The sequence below is a fragment of the Neopsephotus bourkii genome, unplaced genomic scaffold (assembly GCF_033783945.1).
Source record: "Neopsephotus bourkii isolate Nb327-2 ecotype Australia unplaced genomic scaffold, CSIRO-AGI_Nbou_v1 NB_333, whole genome shotgun sequence".
NCBI lineage: Eukaryota > Metazoa > Chordata > Aves > Psittaciformes > Psittacidae > Neopsephotus > Neopsephotus bourkii.
The window spans coordinates 2,299,121-2,314,946 of record NW_026900839.1 but is presented as its reverse complement, the minus strand read 5'-3'; the positions used below and the strand labels follow the sequence as shown (position 1 = coordinate 2,314,946).

Genomic DNA, 15,826 nt, shown 5'->3' with positions numbered 1-15,826 from the left:
GTGGGAAGCTCTCACACTGTTCAACGTGGTGACACCACCACCATCTCCCCTAAATTAGCAGAAAGTGCTGTTTTAATTAAGAAAACTAAACCTACACCCCCCCCCCCTTGCTTTTGGCTTGAGTAATCAATTATATCCTCAAGACAACTCTGTGCTTCTCCAGGACCTTATGTCCCAAAGGATCCCTAAACCCTTCTCCAAAACTCATCCCATTTGGTTTTGTGTCTGCTGCCTCGACAACTGGACATGAGGAATGAAATGCAAGTCCTGTACAACAGCACTGGTTGGAACGAAGAGCAGTGCTCACAGTAGAACTACAATATATCTTTTTGTGATATATATATATATATATAGTGAGAGGTGCACCACTGGGCATAAAATCGAAATGCCAGTCTTGAGACACTAAAACTGAGCTTATTTGAACAAAACCAGTTCTCACAGGACAATGCCAAGAGCATCCTCTCATCATTGCTCATCGGAAAGCAAATACTCTGAAAATAACATTAGCCAAGGGACTTTCTGGCCGTGTTCTACCAGATGAGACCCACTCTTAGCATAATCGATCAGAAGCTGTTAGTCCTTCATGCTCAGAGCCAGGAACTCAAGCTTTAGTCTGAATCCTTTCTGAACAGGAGCTTAACTCCTTGCAGTTAGAAGTCACTGATGGCTGTCCCCGGCGCTAAGCACTCCCCCCTCTGGGATACCGGATTCAAGAAGAAAGCTGTCTCACAAACAGCCACGCAGGGCTCCCCAGAGCTGTTCCTGCGCACACGCGCTGGTTCTGAGCCCCCTGCCCACGGGGGATGGCCCCGGCCACTGGCAGCCTCCCCCTCCCTCGCCCAGAGGCCCGGCAGCCGCACAGAGCCGCTCACCCCCCCCGCACAGCGCTGTGCGGAGCCCGAGTCTCGCCGGGCCGAGCGGCCCCACGGCTGCAGACGTTCCCCCCGGCCCCGGGCCCACCTCCGCGCACCGCCGCCGCTCCCCGGCCTGCTCCAGCCGCCGCCAGGACTCCCCCGCACGCCCACGGCCACGGCTCCGCCGCTCCAGCGGCCGCCTCCGCGGCTGGGCCCGCCCCTTGGCTCCCGGCATGCGCGGAAAGGTTGGGCCGGGGGAAGCCGGAACCGAGCCGCGGCTGCGGCCCCGCTCCTGCGGGGCTCGGCCCCAGCTCCCCGGGTGAGGAGGGGACCACGGAGCCCAGCGCCCCCCGCAGCCAAACGGGAGCGGTTCCGGAACCCGCGCTTGGAAACGACCCGCACAGCACAACCACGGAACATGGTTTGGGATGAAGGGACCTTAAAGCTCCTCCAGCTCCAACCCCTGCCACGGGCACGGACCCCTTCCACTGGAGCAGCTCGCTCCAAGCCCCTGTGTCCAACCCGGCCTTGAACACTGCCAGGGATGGGGCAGCCAGTAACCAACTGAGAACAGCCACTGACCACGATTCCAGGCTCTCAACACAGTATTTGCTGACCACGACTTCCTGCAATATTCTCAAGAAATCACTGATCCCATACCACCATTTTTAGTGTAACTTAAGAAGGAATCGCTCAAACTTTCCATTGGATAATTAAGTATTATTGGTCTCCTTGTGAATTTTCACAGTAACCACACAGATTAAAGGTCACTACTAACACGCAATTTACTCCAATTTATATCATCATCTCAGTAACCACTATACTTACAGTTGAAGACTTTGTATCGCCACACACAGCACGCATCAGGATAAACAGTTTTCCAATTCATCTTTATTTTGGTTTCCACTGTTTACAGCATTGGCACAGGAATAATTCATGCAAATTTATCACCTTAAATACAGCAGAGAGAAAACTCACTGGTAAGAGTAGTTCAAAGAGCTCCACCAACATAACACATGAGAAAAATGAGTAGCAGCAATAAGATAAAGTGCATTTAGTTGACCTTCCTTAATAAGACTTTGGGGAAGATTTGGTTTGGCATTCCTGTCCTAAGGAATAACTTATCATTCTTTATGACCATCAGAAGAGAACAGGCTCCTTGCTGGTGTTTGTTCCCCCACCACTCTGAGTTAAAGAAGCACAGCTGCATTCTGTTGCACAGGAATCCAGCTCATAGGCCTTTCTGTTAAAAGTCTGATTGTTGATACTCAGGCTTCTAGGGACAAAGGTTCCACACACACTGAAAACATTCCTGCCTGCCATGTTAGCAGCTTTGCTTCTTAAAACTTTCCAGTGCTTCTTTCCCCGTTCTACAGGTTAGGTTTCAGCACAGCAGTGGCAATGCCTACACCACCACAACCTCAACAGTTGTGGGAACACACACACTAGCGAGACCCCAGATTCTAAGAGCCCCTCAATCTCTCTTCCCTTTACAGATCACACACTGGCTTAAAGATCAGCTCATTTATCAGATTTCCCCTAAAGGTCTGATGAAGAGATGCTACCACACGCTTTTAAAAGCAAGCTCAGCATTTCAGGCAGCCTCCAACTGCTGAGCAGTGGTACATCTTCCTCTTCCCCTACCTGGCACTGACAATTTCCTGGTGTATTAGGGATGTGCTTAGTGTTTGAGCTCAACAGCACAGCACACAGCCTGTTAGAGCTGTGTACACGATAGCCTGAGAGACGAGAAATCTGAAGTTATTCACGTAATACCCGGAGCAGAGTAACAGTGGATGATTCCACTTACTCTGGCATACTTCACCGAAAGCCTAGAGAACACAATTCCAGAGGCCAAGGATTCAGGTTTCTTCCTTACTCCCTTTTGGATCTGATCCAAGATGTATTTATGTCCTGGTGGTTGCCTGAAGAAACCAACCAAGGCCAAGGCAGCCCTCTGATGAAAACAGCTTTTCAGTTTGGGTTGGATTCAAAATTGTCTGCTGGAAGTGGAATGTTTGCTTCCTGCATTCCAGAGACAGAACAAGAGTCTCACTGTCAGCTCCTACACGATCAAGATACTTCAGTTCTTACTGCACATCTCAAAACAGCCTGAAGTATTTACTGATGTTCCGCTATTTTTACTCCCTCAAGTACCAGGCAACTGCTTCTTTCTGAACTTCGGTGACATATATGAAACAAGGGACTTGTCACAGGCACATATATGCACACCTGAGCATGAATGAGAAATCCTAAGGCCAGCTGATAACATTTGCAAGTGAAAAGTCTCACTGTCACTAAGAAAAAACCCTCACTGTTAGCAGCTCTCAGCTCACCTGGGACCTCCTCAAGGAGAGCCCATATGCTCTGAAGTTTGACACTGACCAGATTAGGGTTCTCACCAACCTCAGAACTACAGGATCCAATTCTGGATTCCTCAGACATTTTGTGAGGAACCAAAAGGTTATAGCCAACACATGGCAAAATACTGACCCACCAAGTGGAAAAGAAACTTTGCAACAGGAACCTGATCCTGATACAAGTAAAATTAGTGGAAATGCCTCCTTTATCAACTCCAACAGGAAAAGACTCAAGTCCTTACAGTTCCCAAATCTGACATTCCACATTCAAAACTGCTTCAGGGCAAACCTCCATGATTAATTTAAGCTATTTGCAAATAAATAATGTCTTTTAAAAAAATGAGTTGCCATGACCCATTCTTGCCCTGGCACAACATAGAAGGGACAGGTCTTCCCCCGCTCCAGAGAAGCTCCACTGCCAGCTCATTCTCATACTTTTAACAGAAGAGAAACAAAATCAAATCATATTACTGCACGGACTGTCACATCCTATGGGAACTCTGCATGAAGCAAAATCTCTTACAGCTTGTAATCCTTCTGCTGTTCTTGTGGCCAAATTGTGGTAATGGAATTCCAAAGGCCTGCTTCCAGAAACACTGCACAGTCATCAACTCACCTCCTCAGGTAGTTCATACATTCCATCAACTGCGTGGTTTTCCCTATTTCTCCTCCTCAACAAGTTGTCAGATTCCCAGCACTACCCCTTCACAGGACCTAGTTATGTCCTTGCACACTATCTGTCCACAATATGAAATGGGCCAGACTGCATATTAAGTTGTTCTTAACAGGAACAAACTAACTCCAAAGACAATAAGCTTACCAAAGCAAAATCTTAGTCCCTCTGGAAGAGAACTGGTTTTTGTTCATTGGTATAAACATCCTGACAGTAATAAACCTTTCTATGAAGGGACATGGTGATTCTCTGTCATAGTCTATAATAACGGAATATTAACCAAGGAGAGAGGCTTGCATGGGCTATAAATGCATTGTGAAACCATCGTTACACCTCTGTGCAAGGGATCTGGGTTTAGACAAACTGCTAATTGTCACACATACACAAACTCGGGGCTTGGAAATCAAAAGATCTACCTTCATAGAGTAAAATGAAGGAGTCTTTAAAGATGTGTCAGAGTAACTTTTAGCCTGATAAATATTTGGTTTCAACTTCTTACTGTACTTGATTTTGCTTTAAAAAGCCCCTGTGAATGTATGAAGCACACATTCCTTCTGAAGTAGCCTGGTCTCGCAGGAAGGAAAAGAAGAGTTAACAGCTAGTGTTTAGAGGTGGGACACAGAACAGGGAAGCAGACTCCTATCGTTCACACAGCAACTGGAAACAGCAATAGGCTTTTGCCTATTCCCTTCAGGGAATTCCATCACCCACCATGTTCTCTGCAGTAATTAAGAGAGCACTGAAGGGAAACAGCATTGGTTTTCTGTTCTTCCCACACTATCTGCTTTGCTGCAGGTACTGATGTGTGAACATGTTGAGCTCGCTGTCAAGCCAACCCGCTTTATTCCTGCAAGGATAAAAAGTCTCCATGAGGTGAGCAGAACAGCTCAAGCCCATCTGAAAGAAGCTTGAGTCAATAGCCAGGCATGGAGACAAGTGTCAGAGGTACATTCCAAATCACCACTACCATCCCCTCCCTTCCTCAGGTCAGGAACACTTGCCCACTAACAATCCCTGGGCCTTGAGATTCAAACAGAGATCATGGTCACAACTTCACATTGATCTTACCACGTAGATAAGGAATGTTTGGAAAATTCTTTCCAACAATCTTTGCAGGGTGAAGAAAAACATCAAACTGTGTACAAAGGCAAGGGTGAGGCTTTTTGCATAATTTTGTAATAGCCTGAAGGAGTTTGTAGAAGCAGAGGACTGCATTTTGATAAACAGAAAGGCACAGCAACTCCACATCAAAAACAAGAAGGAAAAGAGGATTTGCGAGACACAAGATTTAAATGGCTGTCAACAGTATGTGGCAAAGTACAGAGGTAAAGGGAACACTGTGCAGCAGGGAAAGATGCTGATGCCTGCACATCAAACACTATGATGGAAAGACTGCACTCAGATACACCCTAATCTGAACATCTTAGGGCAAGCCCATGAAAAACAACTGTATGCAAACAGCTGTGCATAGGGGATAATAAAATCTCACCTGAGCAGTTTTGCTTTGCTCTGCAGTGAATCCAGAACTTCGATTTTTTTATTCAAGGCAGAAATTTCCTGCTCAAGATTCTCTCGTGTGACATCCACTTGCTGACACAAATGAGCAAATGTTCCAGCCAGCTCTCTAGGATACAAGAAAAGTTGGATAAAATGAGAAGTAAATCAAGCAGCAAATTCAAGGAGTAAATCCCTTTGACATACACTGATTGATGATACAAACTCAGATATTCATTTCTCCATTTCTGCACAAGAATATGTCAGAGCACCAGAGCAACTTGAGAGGCAGAAGCACATTAAGACTAATGATCAGTAGCACCCAAATACTACATCAGTGATTCAAATTTTCTTTTAAAACAAATGTTTTTAAATCTGGAATTTAAAATGCAGATTTATCTTATTTTAACAAGGAGTAACACTGAAAAAAGAAAACCAACCCAACAGTCAAACAACAGAACTAGTTAAGGTTTTAGCTGAATATAGGAAACTCACTGTTGGACTTGGTGGCTGCAATTAGAACCTGTGTAACTGACGATGAGCTGCAATTTCTCACCAGCATACTCTACAAACTGTCTCTTGAAAGCTCTCTCCTTCGCTTTCGTGGTCCAGGTGAGGCGCTCATATACATAAAGGAGCCCATAAAGGCCTAAAGAGAGAGCAATCAATCTCCAACCCACAGCCTTCCAGACCTAAAAAAAGCACAAGAAAAACCAGATGACATGATCATCCAGGAACGATACTGAGTCCTAACAGTGGTGCCCAGAGTCTTGCACTTGTCTTCTAGGCACATGAAAACAAGGCAGATAAATAACCCTGACTTGCAAGAGCTTCCATTGGTCCAACAGCAGTCTGCACATTGGTCAGATGGGCAGTTTACAAAAGAAACCTACCTAACGTAAACTACTGGGGCTCTGTATGGGTTATTCCTTCCAGCACATTTAAATTACATCTGCAAGTGCAAACGAACTTTGTCTGGCTCACAGAATCCCTGTTTTGGAAGTAAAAAAGACATTTTTAAGTGACCATCTCCCCTTTGAGAAATCATCTGCCCCTAGACACTGTGACTCTGGCACTAATGAAACTTAAGATACTTCCTGCAAGAGGACCTAGAGTTACCACTTAAGTTATACCCGTTCTGTCTCCATAGTCTGGGGAAATTTAAGGTTCAAAACATCCATTATTTTCAAAGGACAAAAAAGCAGGAAGTGCCGATTTGCTCTGAAATAAATTAGACATAGGATTTAAAATTAAGTGCTCTCCTCCCCTTCTGGGAAGATAAACATGATCAGAGGCTCTTGTTAAGATATTTCTGTTCTAATTCCTCTGTAAATGGGAAAAGAAAAATACTCATTTTTCTTTTATTCTTACAAAAGAATCAGAGACTAATGCTTTTGTAATGTACTAGAAAGGGTTACCTTCACAAGAAGCCTGGCTCCAAGCCTAACTATCATGCAGAATAAGCTCAATATCTGTACTCAAATGGAAGACATCAAAGGGGAATGGATTTCACTATCTGTGATTTGCAAATATCTACAGGATTCAGCAGTGCAAGAACTTTTATAGTCAGTGCTCTCACTGTATTTATATAAATACTGCTCAGATTGCCAACGCACCACACCACCAACCACGATGATCCCCATGGAAGTTCTGGAAGTCAATGAGGCCAGTCCAGTCACCATCGACACCATGAGCTCTTCCTGGGTCATAGAGCCCTGAGGCAAAGGAGGCAGACTGGGATTTGCTGGTGTCAAAGGGCGTTGAACCTAATTAGACAAGCAGTGACAAAACAAAGTATAGAATAAGAGAAGGAAACCACTGCCCTTCCCACTAGACTTCAGCAGCCACTGACATGATATTGTATCTATCTCAACCACACAATGAGGTATCTTACCTGGTCATTATAGCCCATCAAGGCCCGACGACCATTCTTTGGTCCCAAAAACCTGTTCACCAGCATCGTCCATCCAAGAGAGAAATGGAATTCTATGTCCTCTTGGAAGTCGGCACAAAGCTTGTCACAGTTCAGATCATAGCTGAGCATGAAGCACTGCCGGGGAATTAACATGTCTATCTGGCCCCGCAAAGAGACTGGGAGAAGGGGTTTTAAACCATCTGCACAGACAGAAAACAAACACATTCAAAAACCAGCTACTGAGTTCTCAGGAATTAACTGGACTTGTATTCTGTAATCAGGGTGGTTATGGGTTGTTCCATCCTGCACAGCTCTTTTTATTAGTACCTTACACTTCCTAAAGCCAAGCACATTGCAAAGCACAAGATACATCATGAATTACTCTAAGATTCTTATTTCTTCAGATCAACTCAGAAGGAGATCTTCCCACAGATCCTCTTAAATCCTTAGAGGTAGCTGGTGAAGTTTACAGTTTAGCAGTAGCTTGGAAAAAAGAACCTAATGGCCAGTTCTAAAAATGAGTAAGCACCATACTACTATTAAAGCTTATATTCAGAGACCTAGTTAAAAGTCATTCACATTTCATTAGGATCTTGGCTGAAAAATCTCTCAAGCTTCCAAAGTCACAGTTCCTCTCTGCTATGAGGATTAAGCTGGTTGTATATACCCATTAGCAAATCACTGCACAAGTTCAGACGAGTGGAAAAAGCAGGAGTAATTAGTCCTCTCATAACAGCACTACTAATCAAGACGGAAACTAAGACGATGCTATCATCAACTAAGTCATCAGCCACCAGATTAAAGAGAAACCCAGAACATCTACCTACTTATTTTGCACTACAGTTAAAGGAAAAAGCAAGGGCAATGTTGCCTGCTGTACTGACCTATCATTTCTTGCTGCATTGTCTGCAGGGAGGCAGAGATTGCATTGGAGCAACGATCTGACATGTTACGGCCCAGGCCTTCCTCAATGTGTTTATGTAGCTCCTGACAAAGAAAGGAAGAGCTGTTAAGCTTAAAATAACCATAGGTAAGATGCAGGCTGCAACTGCTAGAACTTCCCAGTTGAAAAAACCCTCCCAGAACAGGAGTACACATTCTGTCTGCCCACTATTCTAATGTTAGTTTCATTTTTATCCCCATTCCTCAGTGAAAGAGAGGAAAAATTAAATCAAAAATGTCACACGTACTCTAGTCTAGGGAAAGTTCTGTTTGATCTATGCAATGTGATACATCACATGTAACAATTTATCACTGGGGTTATGAAAAAATGCAATCTATTTCTTCATTTTTTAATGGTTTGGTGGTGTTTTTTTTTTTAAAGATGTTCATTTTTTTGTAGAAGCTGTCCAAACACATGGGACATTCCAACAAAAGACTGTGCACAATACGAAGAGCTTAACGTGTATCCTGTTTGGAAGAATGTTAAGCATCTCAATGATCTGGCACAATTAATGACTCAGAGAAAAAAAAAAAAGACCTCTTTGAATTGTTTCAGGAACCTGTGGGAAGCAAACATCAATTATACAACCACAGAATGGTTTGGGTTGGAAAGGACCTTAAAATCATCTAGTGCCACCCCCCTTGCATGGGCAGGGACACCTCATCCTAGACCATGTCACCCAGGGCTCTGTCCAGCCTGGCCTTGAACCTGGCTCCATCCCTGGCCAGAGGCAGAGCATTTACCAATATCTTTTGGCAGCCTGTTACACCTACTTACACTTTTGTAAACTTTAAGAACTACTTGAGATGGATGGAAGTCTGCTTGGTATTCATCTACTAGCACTGAGAGCCGTCTGATTTCTTCTGCCATTGCATTTGACACCTAGAGAAATAGCACAAAACAGTTTCTATATGGCCTAGGACAGACACAAAACCAACACTGAAGACACGCATCTCTTAGTAAAGAACTGCTGAGCACTGGGCACAACTGTGCCACGCATTGTGTGCCAACTGCAATATTGGTGACTTGCAAACAAAGATGCCTGAGAAGTATGTAGACTTAAGTCTTCTGTAACAATGCAAAGACTGAGGCAGTGCAAGACTGAGAAATTAACAGGCCTTTTCTGAATACTCGTAATAGTGAAAGTAACACGTTACTACCAACAGAAAGACTGCCATTATTCTAGACTGAAATACAGAAATATGCCTGAAATATTTTAGTACCTTAGGAAGCATTTAAGGCTGAAATATCATAGCAGAAACAATCCCAACATTAATCAAAGTCTCACTGTTTATTTAAAGCATCTTATACAAGTCTCTCTGAAAGTTTCCCCCAAGTATTTTCATTTTAGTACCTCAAGAAAAACAAACCAAACTCATCTTCTGAAAGCATTCCTTCCCTTCTAACTCTCACATTTCTAGTACCATAAAGCATTGTCAGCACTTTGCATTTTTCCCACCATGTTGTAGCTGCTTCAGACAGTGGTTTTCTGCAGCCACTCCTCCTTACCTGCCTCTCCACTTCTTCTGTGATTTGTTTTATTTTCCGCTTGTAGTCTTGAGTAAGAAGCTCCAGCTGTTTGTCAATAAAACCTAAACGCTCCTGTCGCTCCTCTCGCATTTCCAGACAGTAAACTCTGAGGGGAAAAAAGGGAAAAGTGCCCATCAGAAGTCAGATAAATGCATTTTTGATCTACAGCTATCATTTGAATTCAAGAAACAAGAGAAATTCTCCTGTGCAAGAGCAAACTGTGTCAGTATCTACAATACATTACATACACATGGCACAGGATAAAAAAAGAGGCTCTTTTCCCAATACTTTCTAGTTCACCAGAAGCAAGACTACTGGTACACGTTCTTCCACTCCCAAACATGCAGTATTCTGCTTTATATATTAAATCCTCATATTCCTTTAAATTACTCCCAGAACACAAGCTTCTGTTATGCAAGCACCAAGCCCCAGCTCTCCTCACCGCTGTTCCTGGGCAGCAATATGCACAGAATCCATGATGAGACGAACATCTTCTGCAATCTGCTTTGCTCTCACCGTGTGCTGCTCAAACTTTGTTTTTACTGCTGACTGTGAGATGCATTCCTGCACACAAAAAGCAGCCCAAGATTAGCCACAGGCAGAAGCACAGTAACAGTACTTCTCCTCCCATACAATCCATTTCCGATACATGGACCCAATCAATGTTTACAAACTCTTGTCCCCAGCCCTTCAGGAGCAAAACCTAAACAGAAGGTTGGTACACATAATGCTCACCTCAAATCTTCTCTCGAAGTTCTGAAACTCAAACATTCTTACTTGAAATCCATCTGCCAATGCTCCACCTGAGAGAAAGTGCAAAACAACCACTTAAGTTTTTAGAAAGCAACCAGACGTTGGACATCAGGAAATGCTCCTGCTTTACCTTGAAGCCAATGCAAAAGTGCTGCTAAGCCACCTCTTCGGTTTTGACTGCTCTATTAATAATCTGACTCACCCTACTTTTTTTCTTTTTTTCAGACAAGATACAGAATCATAGAATGATTTGGGTTGGAAAGGACCTTAAGATAACCTAGTTCCAAAACCCCTGCCATGGGCAGGGATGCCTCACACTAGACCACGTCACCCAAGGCCCTGTCCAACCTGGCCTTGAACACTGCTAGGAATGGAGCATTTACCACTTCTCTGGGCAACCTAAGGGTGTCTCACCATCCTCACAGTAAAGAATTTCTTCCTTATACCTAACCTGAACTTCCCCCTGTTTAAGTTTGAATCCATAACCCCTTGTCCTATCCCTACAGTCCTTGATGAAGAGTCCTTCTCCAGCACTCTTGTAGGCCCCCTTCAGATATTGGAAGGCTGCTATTCTCCATTTTCTTCCCCGTAAGAAAATGGAAGGTTTCTGTTAGCTTTCCTTACCTCCTTCTGGCATCCCTTGAGCCTTCTGAATCCTAGCATTGAGCACTTCTTTTGCTGACACAAAGAAAATGCGATCCCCTGCCTGGGCTCGATCCACTACACCCAGCTCATCCACCAGGAAACTGGTGCACCTCTCCATGTGCTGCCGACGCACCTGAGGGACAAGCAGGATAAATCCCACGTGCAGTTAAATCCACTTTACATTCCAGCTCTTCAAGGTTACATCAGGCATCCTAATGCCCTCTGCTGGTCTAAGCTACCAATACAAAAGAACAAGGAATATCTTTGCTGCTTGATGGAATCTTCCAGAGGTTATCAAAGTGATCTCACTTCAAAAGGCCCCTGTGAAACTCTTGATTTCCAGCTCTGAATTTAAGAGTCCTGATCCCTAGTCTATACTCCCTCTAGCTGCCACATAAAGGTAATAAAAATACAAACTGTAAAACACATATAACACTATAATTCTACCCGCAAGGACCAGAGTCAAAAACAGACTCCATGCAAACAGGAACAATTTAAATACATCACAAACCTCTTCCATGTATTCTGGTTCAGAGGCAGATGCATCCCAGCGGTTATTTAAAATAAATATATTGGGTCGAGACAGACGTTCATTCACCTTGTGAAAGAACTGTTTCTCCTAAGCAAAATGGAAAAAAACCTCTTCAGATTAATATGTCAATTTTTTTTCTTAACTTTTAGCCAAATTCACTGAACAAGTGGACTTGCACATACAGTTTGCATCAATGTTGATTCAGAATTTGCCACCAGGACAAATACGTCAGCATCCAGACAGAATTTGTCAATCCAACTGTCCAGCTCTGTGGTTACATCAATGCCAGGGCTAGCAATAAAAAGAGAAGAGACATTATTAAGCTGTGGAACAGCAAAAATAGAATTAAAAGGGTTAAGAGATGTGTTTTAGCTTTTGAGGGCATTAATTTCCCATGTCTGCGCTACACTGTGCTGAGGTCACAAAGAGTAAAGGCTAAAAGGCAGTACCAATCAAGAGAAACTCTGACTGCTAATTACAGGCAAGTAACTTTAATCCCCATCACAGACTAGGACAGGGTTGATTTCCTTGATGTTTGTTAAATTAGTATTTGAAGACATTCTTGTAATTAATATGTGATAAGCAGGAAAGGAAAGAAAGATATTTCTCACCTGTCCATCAGCACCAAGTCATCCTTTAAGAGAGGACATTTGGAATTGGGCCACATTACGCTGACTAGGCTGCCAGCATTCAGAAGTTCATCTTGATGAAGGGCATGAGCCAGCTGGTTTACTGTCTATTAAAAAGACAGATCATTTATAACATTTCCTGCATGCTAAGACCCATTAACACAGTTACCTCCCCTTCAGGGCTCTTCACAGACTATTTAAGATAAAACCCAACTCCAAATTGCTTTCTCCCTGGGAGGTTTTCCACATAAAACTCACTTGAGTTTCCTTGTCAAAAGGCATCTGCCTAGTGAGAGTTTACTGTCAGGAAAGGCTACTGAGGGATTACCACGAAGTCTTGTGCTCTCTGCCAGTCATACAGAGCTCAGAACTTCCCAAGTCACCGTCCCAGTTCCCTGCTATCACTTACAAATACAACTGATCATCTTTTTCACAAAATGAAAACATTTTACCCTGTAGCTTGCTCCATTGCTCCCTTCCTGCATCTAACAAAAACCTGTTCTTCATCTCTACTCCTTTAATGATAAACAACTTAACTTTGAAGCTTACTCATAAGCTTTAATTTTTTGTGCTCCTTCCTTTTTCTGGCACTTCTGAGGAGCTCTTCTCCCTTCTCTTATGCTTAAGGAAATCATACCTTAACACTTTTCTTTTCCTCTGAGCCTTCAGTAAGCAGGAAAGCTTCATGTCCATCTGTCCCCTCTACACGCAGGAAACAATTAGTGGTGTGTCCAATTCCTGAAGGAAGGACTTTGTCCCATAGCATGGCATTTATCACAGTGCTTTTCCCATTGCTTGTCCTGAAGTCAGATTAAAGAACAGCGGAGCTAGGCTTCTGAGACCTGGGTATACTCATTTTGATGTTACAGAAAGTTCCCTAAACCCAAGTAGTACCACAAGCATTAATAATTTTGGTGCCAGAGGCAGCTTACAAAAAGATTTTATTATTTTCTTATTTGAAGCATACTTTCAAGTTGAAGAATTACATGCTGCAATATTTGTTCCCAATTTACAAGAGGATCAGAACCAGGGGCATGCCCATTACAAGCAAAAGCTGGAGGAGTGTTTCTATAAATACTTTTTCCTGGTTACAGTCCTAAAGATGGCAGCTGCTTTACTGAGTGGGGAGTGTAGGCAGCAAGCACGTGACTCACCTGCCAAAAAAAGCAACTTTCATGTGTCGCCTCGCCAACACTTCACTAATGCCATTCACTTTCGACAGGTAGCCTTTGACTTCCAGTACCTGCTCTTCTGTGGTGACAGGATCAAGCTCTACATTCTTGTGTGTGTCTAAAACCAAAATACATCACATCTCCGAATTGCAGAAGTCATCCGTCTCACTACTCCTCATGATGTAACACACATAACTAGATGCTTATCTGTGTCCCCAAGACTGTGTGGGCAATCTTGACACATGCAATTACACCCTGGGGCAATTTTGCATCAGTTTTTATCAGCTGGTCTCTTTTGGGTAGCTAATAACCATTCTCAGCCTTAGGACTGCCTTGAACAGTACACAGGCAACACTTCAAATACTCCAACACGCTTAAATTTAGCTGCTAAAGCCAATTATTGGCGTATGCCACATGTCACTTGTAACGTGTCTAGGTAAGAACTGAAAGAAACAGGCAAAAAAAATGAAGGGTCTCATACAGCTTAAACTCCTACACCACATAAAGAACAAGCATAGCTCACTAACTAGCTGCTTCCTTACATGCATGAACTTGTCAGCTTGAAAATATGAACCCCAAACTCCACCCAAACTCAGTAAAATAATCTTATTACAAATACTGATATATAAATAGCATGAGTGTACAAATAAGCACAGGTCTAGCCGTGTCATTTACCTGAATGAAGGGGTTTTGCTGTGTGAGTGAAGCACTGTTACACACCTGCAGTTCAAGAACCCATCTTACCTTCCAGGAACGAGGAGCTCTCACTGATGTATGCAGCCAGTTGTTCAAAGATACCATTGATTTTCTTCTTTGCAGTGACAAAATGTTTAAGTGGAGAAGCATTTACTTCAGCCATGTGTCTTTTATCCTTCTTCACTGCAACTATTGACTTGGAACGAGTAAACAGCAGGGACATCGCGCTACAGGGGAAAATGCAGTAAATAAAGGTGGCTCCCCAAGTGAGCTATCCAACTAAGCATCCTACCAAGAATTTGCTAAATACACGCTTTAAAACCAGCCTTCTTTCTTACACAACGAAATTGTTCCGTTTTCTACACTTAGATATTACTCATGTATAAGAAATTAAAAGAAGAAAAAAGCATTTTTCCTCCTCCTTCCCAATGAACAGGCCCCTGGTGATCACTGCTCCCCTTCCTCTGCTTACTTTGAGTTTCGTTTTCACCAGACAGGCATGGTCAGCTCGAGTTCCTCTTGAACATGAACGTCTGCAGGCCGTTTACCTGCCCTCTCCCTCGCCCTGGCCGAACTCCGTCCCGCAGCTCTTCCAGCGACGCCGAGTCCAGCCTGTTCCCCTCCCTGCGGCAAAGGCACACGGCGGATGAAGGCCACAGGCTGCCGAGCGCCGTGCTGGGCCAGGCTGTGCTCTCCCGCTACCCCAGTGAGCAGGGGCTGCGCTAGGCTGATGCTCCGGGCGGCCGCCATCGCCTTCTCCTCACGCCTCAGGGGGCTGGCGCGCACGACCAAAGGGCGGGAACCGGCCCCTCTCCCGCTCCCACCACGGAGGGGCGGCAAGGCCATGCCCCGGCGGGTCCCCCGCTCCCCTTCCCTCCCTTTCCCTGTCCCTGCCGCCCGGAAGAGCCCTACAGCGGCTCCCACCTCCCCTCCGCCGCCTGGCACCGCCCCACCTCTCACCTTCAGCGCCGCTCCCGCACCGCCGCCATGACACCCCGCGGCACCGTCACCACCCCGGCGCTGAGGAGGGGATACGTCATCAGCGCGCGACGGGCGGGCCCTCTCGCAGGGCACCATGGGAGCGGTAGTTCCGAGGGCCTCAACCCCCAGCCAGGCCTCATCCATGCTGGTGCGGAGTTAACGCGGGTTCCCCGGGCCGGCACCGCGCAGCCGAGGGACACCCGGCTCTGCAACCCCCCCACGGCGGCACGGGCGGAGGAAAGACACAACAAGGCACGTGAAAAAAAACCAATCCTGCTGAATAAATACATACACCTTTTCGACACCGTGTCGCGTCCCTTCCCGTGGTAACAGAGAGCTCCGGATGCCGCCTAACACCATTTATTACTGGTTTACTTTTCAAACCCATTGCCCCTGCCTGGGTTTTCCTCCCGTGGGGGTGCAGCCTTGAGTCAGACCCAAAAAGCACATGGAAAGCAGCAGGAAAAGAGCAATGTCATCTTCCTTAAAGGTTGGACTTGATGATCTTAACAAGGCCTTTCCCACCCTGGTTGATCCCTCAAGTCCACTCCAATTCTATACAGTTCCCTGCCACAACATACATGTCTAAAGCTGCTCTGCCTACTTTAATATGACCCATCCTAGCTAAAAGGGCTCCTTTATCTACAGT

General features: G+C 44.7%; 1 protein-coding gene across 1 annotated transcript; it reads right to left on the bottom strand.

The window, feature by feature from the left end:
• Positions 1-3,836: 3,836 nt before the first annotated feature.
• MFN2 (mitofusin 2) lies at positions 3,837-15,222 on the bottom strand. Its single transcript, XM_061348024.1, has 19 exons — positions 15,157-15,222; positions 14,669-14,820; positions 14,245-14,423; positions 13,483-13,618; positions 12,966-13,128; positions 12,311-12,435; positions 11,882-11,990; positions 11,679-11,786; positions 11,147-11,300; positions 10,505-10,572; positions 10,212-10,333; positions 9,749-9,875; positions 9,017-9,121; positions 8,181-8,283; positions 7,276-7,496; positions 6,998-7,147; positions 5,877-6,073; positions 5,377-5,511; positions 3,837-4,734 (listed from the first exon to the last, which is right to left on the bottom strand). The coding sequence occupies exons 3-19, from the start codon at positions 14,417-14,419 to the stop codon at positions 4,665-4,667; spliced, it is 2,268 nt and encodes a 755-aa protein (XP_061204008.1). The 5' UTR covers positions 14,420-14,423; positions 14,669-14,820; positions 15,157-15,222; the 3' UTR covers positions 3,837-4,664.
• Between the last annotated feature and the right edge of the window lie 604 nt (positions 15,223-15,826).